Source organism: Drosophila albomicans, chromosome X (genome assembly GCF_009650485.2).
Source record: "Drosophila albomicans strain 15112-1751.03 chromosome X, ASM965048v2, whole genome shotgun sequence".
NCBI classification, from domain to species: domain Eukaryota; kingdom Metazoa; phylum Arthropoda; class Insecta; order Diptera; family Drosophilidae; genus Drosophila; species Drosophila albomicans.
The window spans coordinates 24564781-24577632 of NC_047627.2; the positions used below are offsets into that span (position 1 = coordinate 24564781).

The 12852-nt window shown below is 35.8% G+C and overlaps 2 protein-coding genes across 2 annotated transcripts; both read right to left on the minus strand.

Annotated features, from left to right (window-relative positions):
- Nucleotides 1–5362: 5362 nt before the first annotated feature.
- Nucleotides 5363–7299, minus strand: LOC117577967 (protein transport protein SEC24-like). Its single transcript, XM_034263019.2, has 2 exons — nt 7145–7299; nt 5363–6954 (listed from the first exon to the last, which is right to left on the minus strand). The coding sequence occupies exon 2, from the start codon at nt 6872–6874 to the stop codon at nt 5432–5434; it is 1443 nt and encodes a 480-aa protein (XP_034118910.1). The 5' UTR covers nt 6875–6954; nt 7145–7299; the 3' UTR covers nt 5363–5431.
- Nucleotides 7300–10870: 3571 nt separating this feature from the next.
- Nucleotides 10871–11531, minus strand: LOC117571895 (uncharacterized). Its single transcript, XM_034254366.2, has 2 exons — nt 11280–11531; nt 10871–11209 (listed from the first exon to the last, which is right to left on the minus strand). Exons 1-2 carry the CDS (start codon nt 11329–11331, stop codon nt 10929–10931), a joined length of 333 nt encoding a protein of 110 aa, XP_034110257.1. The 5' UTR covers nt 11332–11531; the 3' UTR covers nt 10871–10928.
- Between the last annotated feature and the right edge of the window lie 1321 nt (nt 11532–12852).

Consider the following 12852-nt stretch of genomic DNA (forward strand, 5'->3'; position numbering starts at 1 on the left):
ATTATCATTATCATTATCATTATCATTATCATTATCATTATCATTATCATTATCATTATCATTATCATTATCATTATCATTATCATTATCATTATCATTATCATTATCATTATCATTATCATTATCATTATCATTATCATTATCATTATCATTATCATTATCATTATCATTATCATTATCATTATCATTATCATTATCATTATCATTATCATTATCATTATCATTATCATTATCATTATCATTATCATTATCATTATCATTATACTATTTTATGTTTTATTATATTTACATTTTTTTATAGAAAATGTATAAAGTATATCAGTATTTATTTAGTATATTCCTTACACTTTTTTGTACATTTTTGAATTCATTTTTAGAATTTATTTCTAGTTTCGAATTTTATTTAAGTTTATACTCTCAAGCTCTTCAAATTATATTTGTGAGTTTGAATTCAATTAACAATTTTGCTGTATAAGAAAACATTCTTAAAGCTCAACTCCACACTGTGCTAGCGAGTCTCTTGCAGTCGAGCACACTTGATTGTAGTTTCGCTTATTTGTGTTGCTGTCGCCGTCGTTGGCGTCGGCCTGGCAGGCAAAAGCGACTGCATGGCGTGGCAACAAGGCTTGTGGATGCTGCGGGTGGTGCAGCTTGGTGACAATACGCGCCAGGCATACGCAACATCAAATTGCTGACCACAGAGAGAGAGAGAGCGAGAAAGAGAGACAGAGAGAGAGGGGGAGAGAGAGAACGGGAGAGATAGAGAAGGGATGTGGCATCGTCTGGATGAATGGATATTCAATCGCAACGAGTGTGTGTTACAATTGAAGCGGTTTTAAAATAAACGAATGTGGCTTATTACGCACACACACACACTCCCACACACACATACATATATGAACACACACGCACACAACACAATAAATGTCAAATTGAAATTGACATGCTGTGACAACGACACTGAGATCGTAGAGCGTAGGCGAGGGAGAAGAAATGGGGCAGAGAAATTGAGCGATAAAGATAGACAAACAATCAGAGAGACAAAAAAGAGCGGGGAGAGAAGAAAAAGGGAGAAGAGAGCGAACTCAGTTGAGTGGGTGTGAAAGTGGTCAGCAAATTTTATGATAGCGAAAGCTTTTCACTCTTTCTCTTCTATTAAAATGCACAGCCTCTCGGCTTTTCCTAAGCAGCTAATGCGCTTTTGCGCCCAAAGCAATTAAAATGACCTGACTACAGTGGGCACTTAATAAAGCGCACAACAAATCAAAGCTCAGTTCCCACTAGAAGGTTTGCCAATAAAATTCTATTTGTACTTTTGTATAGTAAAAAAAAACCTACTATATCTAGTGTACTTTGCACTCTATGGAATATTTCGAATGTACTGCTATATTAATATACTATATGCAGATTTCGGTATGTTTTAGTATTTTGCGATATATTTTTAAACTGGTATATTGTGCACTCTGTGGTACATTTTTATTTGGTACTAAGTCGATACACAGACTTCGATATGTTTTAGTACCTTTGCGATATATCCTAAAGTTGGTATATTTTGTACTCTGTGGTATATTTTGTATGTGGTGTTATATTGATATATATTATATATAGCCTTCAGCATGTCTTAGTATATTTTCGGTATATTTTTAGACTGGTATATTTTTCACTCTATGGTATATTTTTAATGTAATAAAATATCGATACGCTATTTCACAAAATTTCTTAAAGAATTGAAGACGAAAGTTTTACCACAAATAAATCTAATTCCAAAATTTTAATTGAATTATTGACTAAATAACTAAATCAAATATTAATAAGTAAAACAAAAAAAAATGATAGGAAATCAAATTAAATTTAAAGAGTTTTTATTGTTGGAAATAAAACAATACACATTTGAGTGTGGAAAACTAAAGCATTCACTTTAAACACGCTGCTGTTGTCAGTCGTCTGATTTGTCTTTGTAAAATGTGATGATGAAAATAAAATGGGAAATTAAAATTGCCATTCAAATCGATGTTTAAGTCATTACCAGAGTTGTTGCTGTCTCTTGCCTTTGCCTTCGCTCTGTCTCCCTCTCTCTCTCTCTGAGGCTGTCGCTTTTTGCCGCTGTCAACGTTTAGGCACTTGACACCAACTTGAGGCAGACACAACCCTCATCAGGGGAATGTTTTTTTTTTGTGTGTGCGTTTGTAGCTGCGGGCGTGGAGGTCTTGAGTGGAGCACGGCGACACTTGGACACCTGGAGGCGCCACCAATTTGTCAGGCCAAGCAGGCAGGCAGGCAGCAAGCGGGCTTTGATCAGACGAGGCTAATCAGATTTTAAAGGATATTTATAGAACAGACAAAAACGAACGAAGGCGTGTCGGGTATCAAATGAGAAATGTAAGCCCAAAACACTTGCTGTGCGGCGGCATGCGGCATGTGGCATGTGGCAAGCTCTACTCGACCGGGCTAATTTTATTAATGTTGCCAATTTTAAACGGGTGGCAACAAAACAGAATTGCGTTGCTTACGCGCGCAATTAAATATGAAATATTTAAGAGCTCAACTCGACTCGACTCGACTGCGAGGGGAGCAACAAAGTCGCCCCCAGGCATAGGAGAGGGGAGAGGGGGATGAAGAAGTGGCAGGTACCACAACATGCGTTCGTTCAACTCCAAGCGAAAAAGTTTTTATACCCCATACTTATGGGGTAGAAGGGTATTTCAACTTTATGCCAGCAGGAAATGTATGTAACAGGCAGAAGGACCTACCCTATAAAGTATATATTATATGGTATATGATTATATGATACCATAGTACTAGAATGCTTATGATTCCTGAAAATTTTGTCGTGTTGTTGAGATCAGATACCAATTGACGAAGTAGTACTGTATCAACATATCTAAAATAGCAGTTGGTATATTTTCAGTATATTTGTGGTATGTTAATTAGGTATATTTGGCCTTATTTGGTGTATTGTAAATGTAGTTCTATAAAGATATACCAAACACTCAGTATATCTTTAGTATTTTTGCAGTATATTAATTTGGTATATATTGCGCTCTGTTGCATATTTTGAATGTAGTACATTTTCATTATAACTTAATAGCTTTCGGAATATTTCAAGTATTTTAGCGATATATTAATTTGGTAGATTTTCCACTCTATGGTATGTTTTGAATGTGATACTATATCGAGATTCGAAATATACCATTCGGTATATTTATAGTATTTTACAGTATATTAATTTGGTATATTTGCGTACTTTATGGAATATTTTGAATTTAATATTATATTGAAACCGTATATTTGGTTTATTTTTAGTATTTTTGCGGTATTAATTTGATATATTGTACACTCGATGGTATAGTTTAAGTGTATTACTGTATCAATAAATCGAAAATATCTTTTCGTATATTTTTCGTTTAGTATATTATTGATATGCCGAATATGGTCGTCAGTATATTTGTAGTATTTTTGTCATATATTAATTTGGTATATTTTGCAAGCTACGGTATAATTTTAATTAAATACTATATCGATAAACCAAATATATCATTCGTTATATCATTAATATTTTTGCGGTATATTAATATTAGTATATTTTGCACTCTATGGTATATTTTGAATCTGGTACTCCAATACACCATTCGGTATATTTTTAAAATTGTTTCTTAATATAAATTTGGTATATTTTACACTCTATGGTATATTTTGAGCGAAGTATACCGTGATGTTTTGCTTCTATCTTAAATGGGAACGGGTATCTCATAGTCGACCACACTCGACTGTAGCTTTCTTACTTGTTTTTTGGTGGGTTGGCGGGAGAGAAGTAAACAAAAGGCAGGCAACAACTGGAAACTGGCTACGCCGAGGCTAATTAATAATTTTTAGGCCATTCAGCAGATTGATGAAGTTTCGCGGGGGGCGGTAGCTGTGTTGGGTCGTGAGGGGGAGGGGGACTTTAACTGGAGTCAGCAATCAACAATGTGAATGAGTTGCCGGCAGGTGCGTCACGGAAACACGCGGAACACGGTAAACTTTGACTCGAGTTGATTAAGTTGCTTTTTAATGAAGTTCAAAGTGATTTCAGTTGCAATTAATGCCAAGGACCTGCGAAAAAGTATCTAAGCAAAGTGATTGATGCTCAAGAAGCAGCCAAGCAACTTGTTGGGCGACTCTTTAGTTAATCACAATGACATGGACAAGGGGTGAAGGCGTAAAGAAAGTAAGGGCGAAAAATTCCCTTAAATTGCTTATTAAATAACTTGAAAAGTTTACGAGTTAATTTGAGCAAAATATGCGGGCTATCACAAATCAAGCACAATTTTATTATTAAAGCTATAAAATAACTTTACGAGTCTCTCAATTTTATTAAATCAATACTATATTTGAACTTTACTCTAGTGGACGTCAATTAATATCCATTTTTTTTTCCTTTTCAGGATTTCGTATGCCAAACTAATTATGGGTAAGCACAAATAATTGTTGACCTTTACACGCTAATGAGTCTAGATTGAATCTAAGATAACTTACTTGATTTTGGCCAATTAAGATCAACTGACATTTAGTAAACGAATAATTGCTTTATCTACTGCTTATTGAACTCCTTCTTTTGCTCAATTAATTATAGCATAATTTAGGGTTTACTCTAGGTGCTGACACTTTCCTTGCCACAGTCATCAGAAAATACAGTGGTTCAATAAAAATAAAATTCTTGACTTATTGAGATTATTTATAAAGGAATAATTATCTGACTTACTACTTACTCAAATCTTTTTACTCTATAATTAATATTTACATATATAGAAAAGGCTGTAATGGAGGTGCTGACTCTTTCCTTGCCGCAGTCAGCAAAGAATTCAGCGATTCAATAAAAAAATAAAGAAATAATTATCTAACCTAACTTTATGTACTGTTTACTTCAACGTTATATTACATAATTAATACAAGGCTAATGAGGCATATAATTAAGGAGCTGATTCTTTCCTTGCCACAGTCATCATAAAATTCCTGATCTTGGTTCTTAAGTAAAGGAATAATTATTTGACCTCTTACTCAATTCTCTTTAGTTAATAATTATTATTTATATTTTAATGGCTATCATTAAGGCGCTGATTCTTTCCTTTCCGCGGTTAGCACAAAATTCAGCGGTTAAGTAAAAGCTAAATACTAACTAACTAAACTAGTATTTATGTAGAAAAGTCTTATGATTGAGGTGCTGACTCTTTTCTTGCGGTTCAGTAAAATAAATTTCTTGATCTTGAAAGGAATAATAAAGAAACAAATTTGGACCCCTTAATTACCCAATGTGGTGTCGACTCTTTCCTTGCCACAGTAACCATAAAATTCCGTAACTTAAAAAAAAAATCAACTATTTGGGATCAATGGATCTTTAATAAGTCTTTTACTATTATTCGTCACATTTATTTGTAAATAAGTATGGGATTATCTAGTGCATCTTTGGCTCGTTGTCGAGCAGAGTTGTGGCCAAAATGAAGTTGCCATCGACACGTCGCACATAACCCTTGCTGGCTGCCTCGTACATGACGTAGGGAACGAGACGCTTCATCAGCTCCTCATGGCAACAGAGACGCAACGACAATTTGCGCAGAATGTAAGCGTAGCAAAGAGGTTGTCTCTCATCTAGCAGAATGGACAACATGGTGGACAAGATCACCTGGTTCCAATACAAATGCGAAATGGTCTGCAACGGCGGCTGCTGTTGATAGAAGTGCTGTGGTTGTTGTTGTTGTTGTGGCACTTGCAACACTTGTGGCTGCTCGTAAGCTGACGGCGATGGCGTCTGCTGACGGAGCTTCGATGAGGAGAGAAAGCCTTGCTTCAACTGAGCTCCATCAGCTGTGGGGGCAACCACATAAGGCAGCGGCATGCTCTGATAGATGGGCACGGTCGGAGACAGCGATTGAGGCAGCGATTGAGGCAGCGATTGAGACAGCGATTGAGGCAGCGATTGAGGCAGCGATTGGGGTAGTGATTGAGGCATTGATTGGGGTAGTGATTGAGGCATTGATTGAGGCAGCGATTGAGACACCGATTGCGGCAGCGATTGAGACACCGATTGCGGCAGTGATTGAGGCAGCGATTGGGGCAACTGTTGACTTAATTCCTGTGGCAATTGTTGTTGCATAGGCAATAGTTGTGGCACTTGCTGTGGCATCGATTGAGGCAATTGTTGAGACAACTGTTGAGGCATTTGTTGAGGCAACTGCTGAGGTATTTGTTGAGTCATTTGTTGTGTTAACTGCTCTGGCAATGCTTGGGGCAACTGTTGAGCTATTTGTTGGGTTATGTGCTGTGGCAGCGCCTGATAGACTTGCGGCACTTGCTGATAGCTTGACGCAGACGTCGATGTCGACGAAGTCGGCAGAAAAATCTCCTGAGTTGCTTGCGATGTCAAATTCTGTTGCTCTTGCTCTTGCTGCTGATAGACATTGGGCATTGAACACTGCTGCTGATAAGTTGGCAGGGAATTCGGTGCTGCCGTCTGTGGCTGTGGGGCTGCCACTTGCTGATAGACCACCTGTGGCTGTTGTTGTTGCTGCTGTTGTGGATAGAAGACTCCATCGCCAGATTGCTGTGGATAGTAAACGGTGCCAGTTGTCGATTGCTGTGCTGTTGCTGTTGTTAGTGTTGGATAGACATGCAAATAGACGCCATTCATAGCCGATTGCTGATCAACTGGCACCCAAAAGTATTGTGGTTGCGTTTGTGGCTGCATTGCAAGTGGTTGCTGCTGCTGTTGTTGCTGTGGTTGCTGCTGATCAAACGCCTCATCCTGATCCTTCCACGTTTCATCATAAGTGAACACATTGCCAGAGCGTGGCTCAAAAACTTTCGCTTCCGGATTGAGTGTGGAACATTTGACTTCCATATTGTCGTTGATATCTTTCACTTGTGTATTCTGTATTGTTTTTTTTTTTTTTATATATATAAAAATCTTAGCAAATTCTCCTGCAAAAATAATAATTTTTTGCGTTACTTGAATTTCGATTAGTGACTTTTTCTTGAAATGCTTAAAACTAAAACACAACTCAAAACTGTACCAAAATCAAAAAAAAAATGCAAACAATAAAAAAAAACTACGATTTAAACGAGAGACAAAAACTTTTAGGATATCGAAGAAAATTTCTGAACGACTTACGAGACCAAAACTATGGACATGAAGTGAACAGACAAAGTCATTCGCTATTGCAAATTCTTTATTATATTTGGCAAAAATTAAATCCGAAATACGCTATAGAAAATTAGTAATCTTTCGACCTGACTACGAAAAATCTCACCGACCTGACAAAAATACAACAGAATTTCTCACCGCTCGACAAATTGACAACAAAAGCAATGCGGTCTTTTTGTCATTTATCGATAATAAACTAATTTCATTCCTGTTGTCAAACTGAGAAACTTAAAAGGTTGTCATTGAATAATCGAAGATTGTAAATACTCATTTAGAGATGACACAATTGAATGAATTTTGTATTTCAATTCTAGAAAAAGAAATAGATTTCTCTGAAGTGGCTTTCACGATAAATATCATCAAATGCTGATGAAACAATTTTATTTCATCAATAACTAGATAACATTCAACATAAATAAGTAAATTATTTTTACCGAATATTTTAAAGTTTTTTTTTTTGTGGTTTGGTAAGCGTTATGTTGCCAAGAAATCCCCGACTTCTACAGGCTACAAAAAATATATATCTTAATTTAATAGTGTATTTTTGAATTTAGTTATATTTTTTCTTTATTTCAATGCAAATCATTTTTATACCCGCTACCGATAGAGGAAAGGAAATGTATGTAACAAGCTAAAGGAGGCATCCCCGATCCCATAAAGTGTTTCTATTCTTGGTCTGTCTCTCCGTCTGTCTGTCTGTCCATCCGTTTAAACACCTAGATCTCAGAGACTATAATAGATAGAGCTATAATTCTTTTTCGACAGCATTTGTTATGTTTGAACGCAGATCAAATTTGTTTCAAATTTTGCCACGCCCACTGCCGCCCCCGCAAAGCCATAGAAATCAAATATGACTCGTTAATTTAAAGCTAGTGCTGCAAATTTGTTGACAGACAATAATAACAATAGTATTTATAATTTTTTGAAATAAGGTTGCGATAAAGAAAAACTTGTGAATGGCAAATTACGCCTAGCTTAGCTGCTTTGGCTGACAATTTGGTTTATTTTGACCTCTGTGGGATACTTGTGGTACTTTATCTATATACCGAATATGACCTTCGATATATTTTAGTACTTTTGCGGTATATCATATGGTATATTTTAGAGCCGATCTTATTTACAGAGAAGAACACTCGACTTTTTTATTCTTTAACTATTTTAATTGCTTATTTTATGCCATATTTGGAAGCTAACATATTCTTTATATACTCATAAAATGTAATACTTGTTAGTTTTGTATATATATATTTTATAAGCCTGATTAATTTTTGTATTTATTTTAGATGTTTTACACTAATGACTTTAAATTGAACTGAATTTACTTAGCTTTATCGATAGACTTTCTTATAATAAGCTTGACGACAACTTATTGAACTACAAAACTATGTACACAAGCTACCCTTTAGATCTTCTTAAGCCACATAGGGTATACGTTTACATATTATGCTGTTGGCAGTGTGGTATAATTTGGTAAAGAGTGTTGCAAAGCACAGTTCGCTGTCATTTCGATAACAAATACCACAACAAGCACACGCAGCTGCTGTGTGGGCAACAACAATTGAATTGCTGGCCAAGTTTTGCGTCTGATGGTGACAGATGGCCAGAGAGAGCGAGAGAGAGAGAGAATAGGAAAAGTCTGACATGACGACGTTTATCCACAACGCGACTAATTGGAGCTGCAGCACAGCACAACAAAAAGGAGCAAGGAGCAAGGAGAGCAAGGTGCTGTCGCCACAGAGCATATAAATATCCATAAATGCTGAGCACCCCAGAAGAAAAAGGAAACACTTTCCACACACACACACACACATACACATTGCACCATAAAATGGCTAAAAACCTGCTGCAGAATTTTTGCGGTTGTATTTCTTTTTAGCTTGGGAAATGGAGATGGAGAGAGAGGAAGAGAGAGAGAGAGAGAGAGAGCTCTGACAATTATTTACACTCAAAAGTTTTGCCAAGTTGCCAGTTGCACATTGCACGTTGCACGTTGGCACAAATGAAGTTGTTGCTGTGGCAAGCAGCCGGCAAGCAATGTGCACCTGGGCAAGGACAAAGCTATGCTCCTTGTTGCAAGTTGTCGTAGTTGTCTGCCTGGCAGCAAGTTATGTTATGGGTTGCGGCTCTCTGCCTAGCGACAATTGCAAAAATTATGCAAGTGCAACCATCCTTCGCCTCCCTCCACCCTCCTCCTCTCTCTTTCTTCTATCCATGCTGTTGTCCTTGCGCACAATTAAGCAGGCACAAAAGCTTTACAAAATGCTCAAGCTCACAGACACGCACGCTGAAGTAAAGAAGTTGCCACTCATGTGCATATCCTGGCCAGGATATGTTAGGCTAGCCTCCGCCTCCGTCTCCATCTCCGCTCTCTTCGATCCGCTTCCCGCTCGAAGTTCATTGCCGAAAGTTCTGCACGCTTGTGCACAGAAAGTAGTAGAAAGCATTCGGTTGAACAATCGCACAGACAGACCGAAAGACAGGCGGACAGATGGACGAACTTGCCACATGTGGTCCAACAAGGATGTTGCAAATTACAGCTCATAGCATGATTTACTTAATTGCAAACCCCATTTTCGGATTGCAATAAAAAAGCAAGTATGAAATATGTAGTCGATATTATTGTATATTAAAATATATCATAAACTATATTTAGTATTGTATATTAGAAATATACCACAGATATACCATGAAAATAGTAAAATATACCAAAAACTTTATTTAGTATATCGATACTACTACATTCAAAATATACCAATAATATACTAAAATATATCAAAAGCTATATTTAGTATATCGATACTTCTACATTCAAATTATACCAGCTATTATTAAATGCCCAATTAATATATCAATTATACACTAAAATATATCAAAAGCTATATTTAGTGTATTAGTATACTACTACATTAAAATATACCATATTGCTGAACAAAATTAAACAACTTATGAGATTTGTATTTAATTTGCATTTTGCAAATTACAGCTTGTAGCATTGTTTATTTAATTCCAAACAATAAAAAAGGAAAATTAAGCTACAGTCGGTATTATTATGTGTCGAATTAATATACCAACAACATACTTAAATATACCGAATATCGTTATTCTCCTAAATTCAGAGTATAAAACATACCAGATTAAAATAATTTCTCAAACATTCAATCTCTTCAATCTCTATTTTCAGATTGCAAAAAAAAAACAAGTAAAAAAGCCTGCCTTTTTTTTTGTGCCAAACAATATACCAAAACAAAGCAAAATACCAAAATCTATAATGTAATCTATTTTTATATATGCTACCCCTGTTATGTTTTTAAGCTACTTTAAATATATTGTATAAATTCAAAATAAAGAAATAAAAAAACCTATATTAAGTATATCGACATATTACATTTAAAACATACCATAAAGTGCAAAATATACCGAATTGTTTGTCAAAATGATATCCATTTTGTAAATTCCAGCTCTTAGCATGATTTACTGAATGGCAAATTTCGGATTGTAATAAAAAGTACTTTAGTAGGTATTACTGTATATGAAATTAATATACCAACAAAATACCAAAATACACCAAAAACTATATTTGGTATATCGATATACAAAATATACCAGATTGTTTGTTAATTATTAAACAATTTTTAAAATTTGTATGTGTTCACAATCAAATATGGATATCTTTCCAAAGAAAAAAACTGAAACTAGAGTTCTACACGCGACTTTTCTATATTATATTTTACATTTTTCTGGGCATCGCCAATTACTGATTGTGCTTTTGATTTAATGGCGTCGCATCTCCACCGCCATCACGTCCACTTTTGCTGGCAAATTCGTGAGCCACTTGCCTGAGATCACGTTGCTCCTTGTGACGCATATCGTAGTCCTTGAGACGCTCCGGCGACATGAACTTCAGCAGGCGATAACGCGTGCTCGGTCGATGGCGATTGGCGGCGATGCAAATGCGACGCGACAGCTCGTGACCGAAGCAGGTGCGACGCTGCTGTCCATCGCCATCGGCAATATACGAGCGTAATGCTAATCCTAATCGAAATCGAAATCAAGTATATATAAATACACATTAGTTGTAGTTATTGTTGTACAGCAAACTTACCAACTATAAAGACCTTGGCCACCTCTTTGAATGTCGGCTGATCCTTAAGCATTATCACTAAGATTTTGGTAAAATTGTGATGTGTTGTTTTTGCTATGTTAATTGATCAATATTTTGTTATATTATTTATGCCTTTTGGCTACAATTTTGAATGTACAATTTCGTTTCACAAATTGAGAATTGAACTGTGTTTAAAATGAACAATCGATTTTGTTCTAACTCGAAACGTATTTGCTGACTGGCTTTATTGTGCATATTTAGCGAAAGTATAGTTCGTTGCCTGCTACGAAATACGCAACATAAACATATTCAATTGTTTTTCCATTTTCAATGTTTCAAATGTTCGCTCTCTCTCTCTCTCTCTCTCTCTCTCTCTCTCGTTTACCGCATTTTCCCCGAGCCAAATCAAATTTACAAAATTGTCCACGCACACAGCGGAATTGAAGTAAATTTGCACAATCCACACCAAAATCTCTTTTATTTTTCTATTTTACATTTTTTGTCGTTTCGATTGTGTGGCATGTCGTGTGTGTGTGTGTGTATCTGTGTGTTCGTTGCAGGTGGGGCAAGTTCATTTGCAATACTGTGTAAATTCATGAGCACGCCTCACCATCATGATGATGATGATGATGATTATGACATAGTATGTATGTATGTATAGTAGTACTATAAAACTACAAACTCTTTGCAGTGGTGCTCGCTATCTGTTGTCTGTGCGGGTTGGTTGAGTTTAGCTTCGATTCTCGCATAGGGGTTTGGCATTGGCACTTGTGTTTTGCCTATGCGTGCTTTGCGTTGATATGCGAAACTGTTATACAAATTGTTATACTGTTATACAACATACAGATTGTCCATATGTATGTGTTTGCACTTCTCTTTTATGCAGGAAGTAAAGCGGAGTGTCTCACATACTGTTGTAATCAACTGTTATACTGTTATACATGATAATAGTTTAATGTTTGCTCAGGTTTGCATTTGTTATGCAGATATTAAAAGAGATTGCTGACGATTGTGAAACTGTTATACAAATTGTTATACGGATATACAACATATGTACATGTATACTGTTCGTATGTGTTTGTCCTTCTTTATTTTTTCAGGAAGTGAAACGGCGCGTCTCACATAATGTGTTAAAATCAACTGCTATACTGTTATACACTATAAAAGTTAAATGTGTGTACAGACTGACAGTTCTTTACTTTGCAGTTAGTAAAGTTCTAATCAACTGTTATACAATTTATAACCTAAAATTGTTTGTATAAACTAAAGATACGTATTCAAACAATACTGTTATACTGTTTAGATTTATACTGTTTATATTATAGTAAATATAAACTGAAATTTTGCGTATTACGTAAATACATGAACTTAACCTAAACTGTTATACTACATTTAAAAACTGGTATACTCTCTTGAAAAACAGTTGTTTATTAAATTTTTTCTATTTAATAAAGTGGACACAGATTGTAGAGCAACGTAGCATCGTTGTTCTCGTTCCCCGTCTATTCCCTTCTTATTTTTTTGTTCTCAAACATTTGCAAATTATTGCTGTTGCTATAGTCAACCAGCAGCT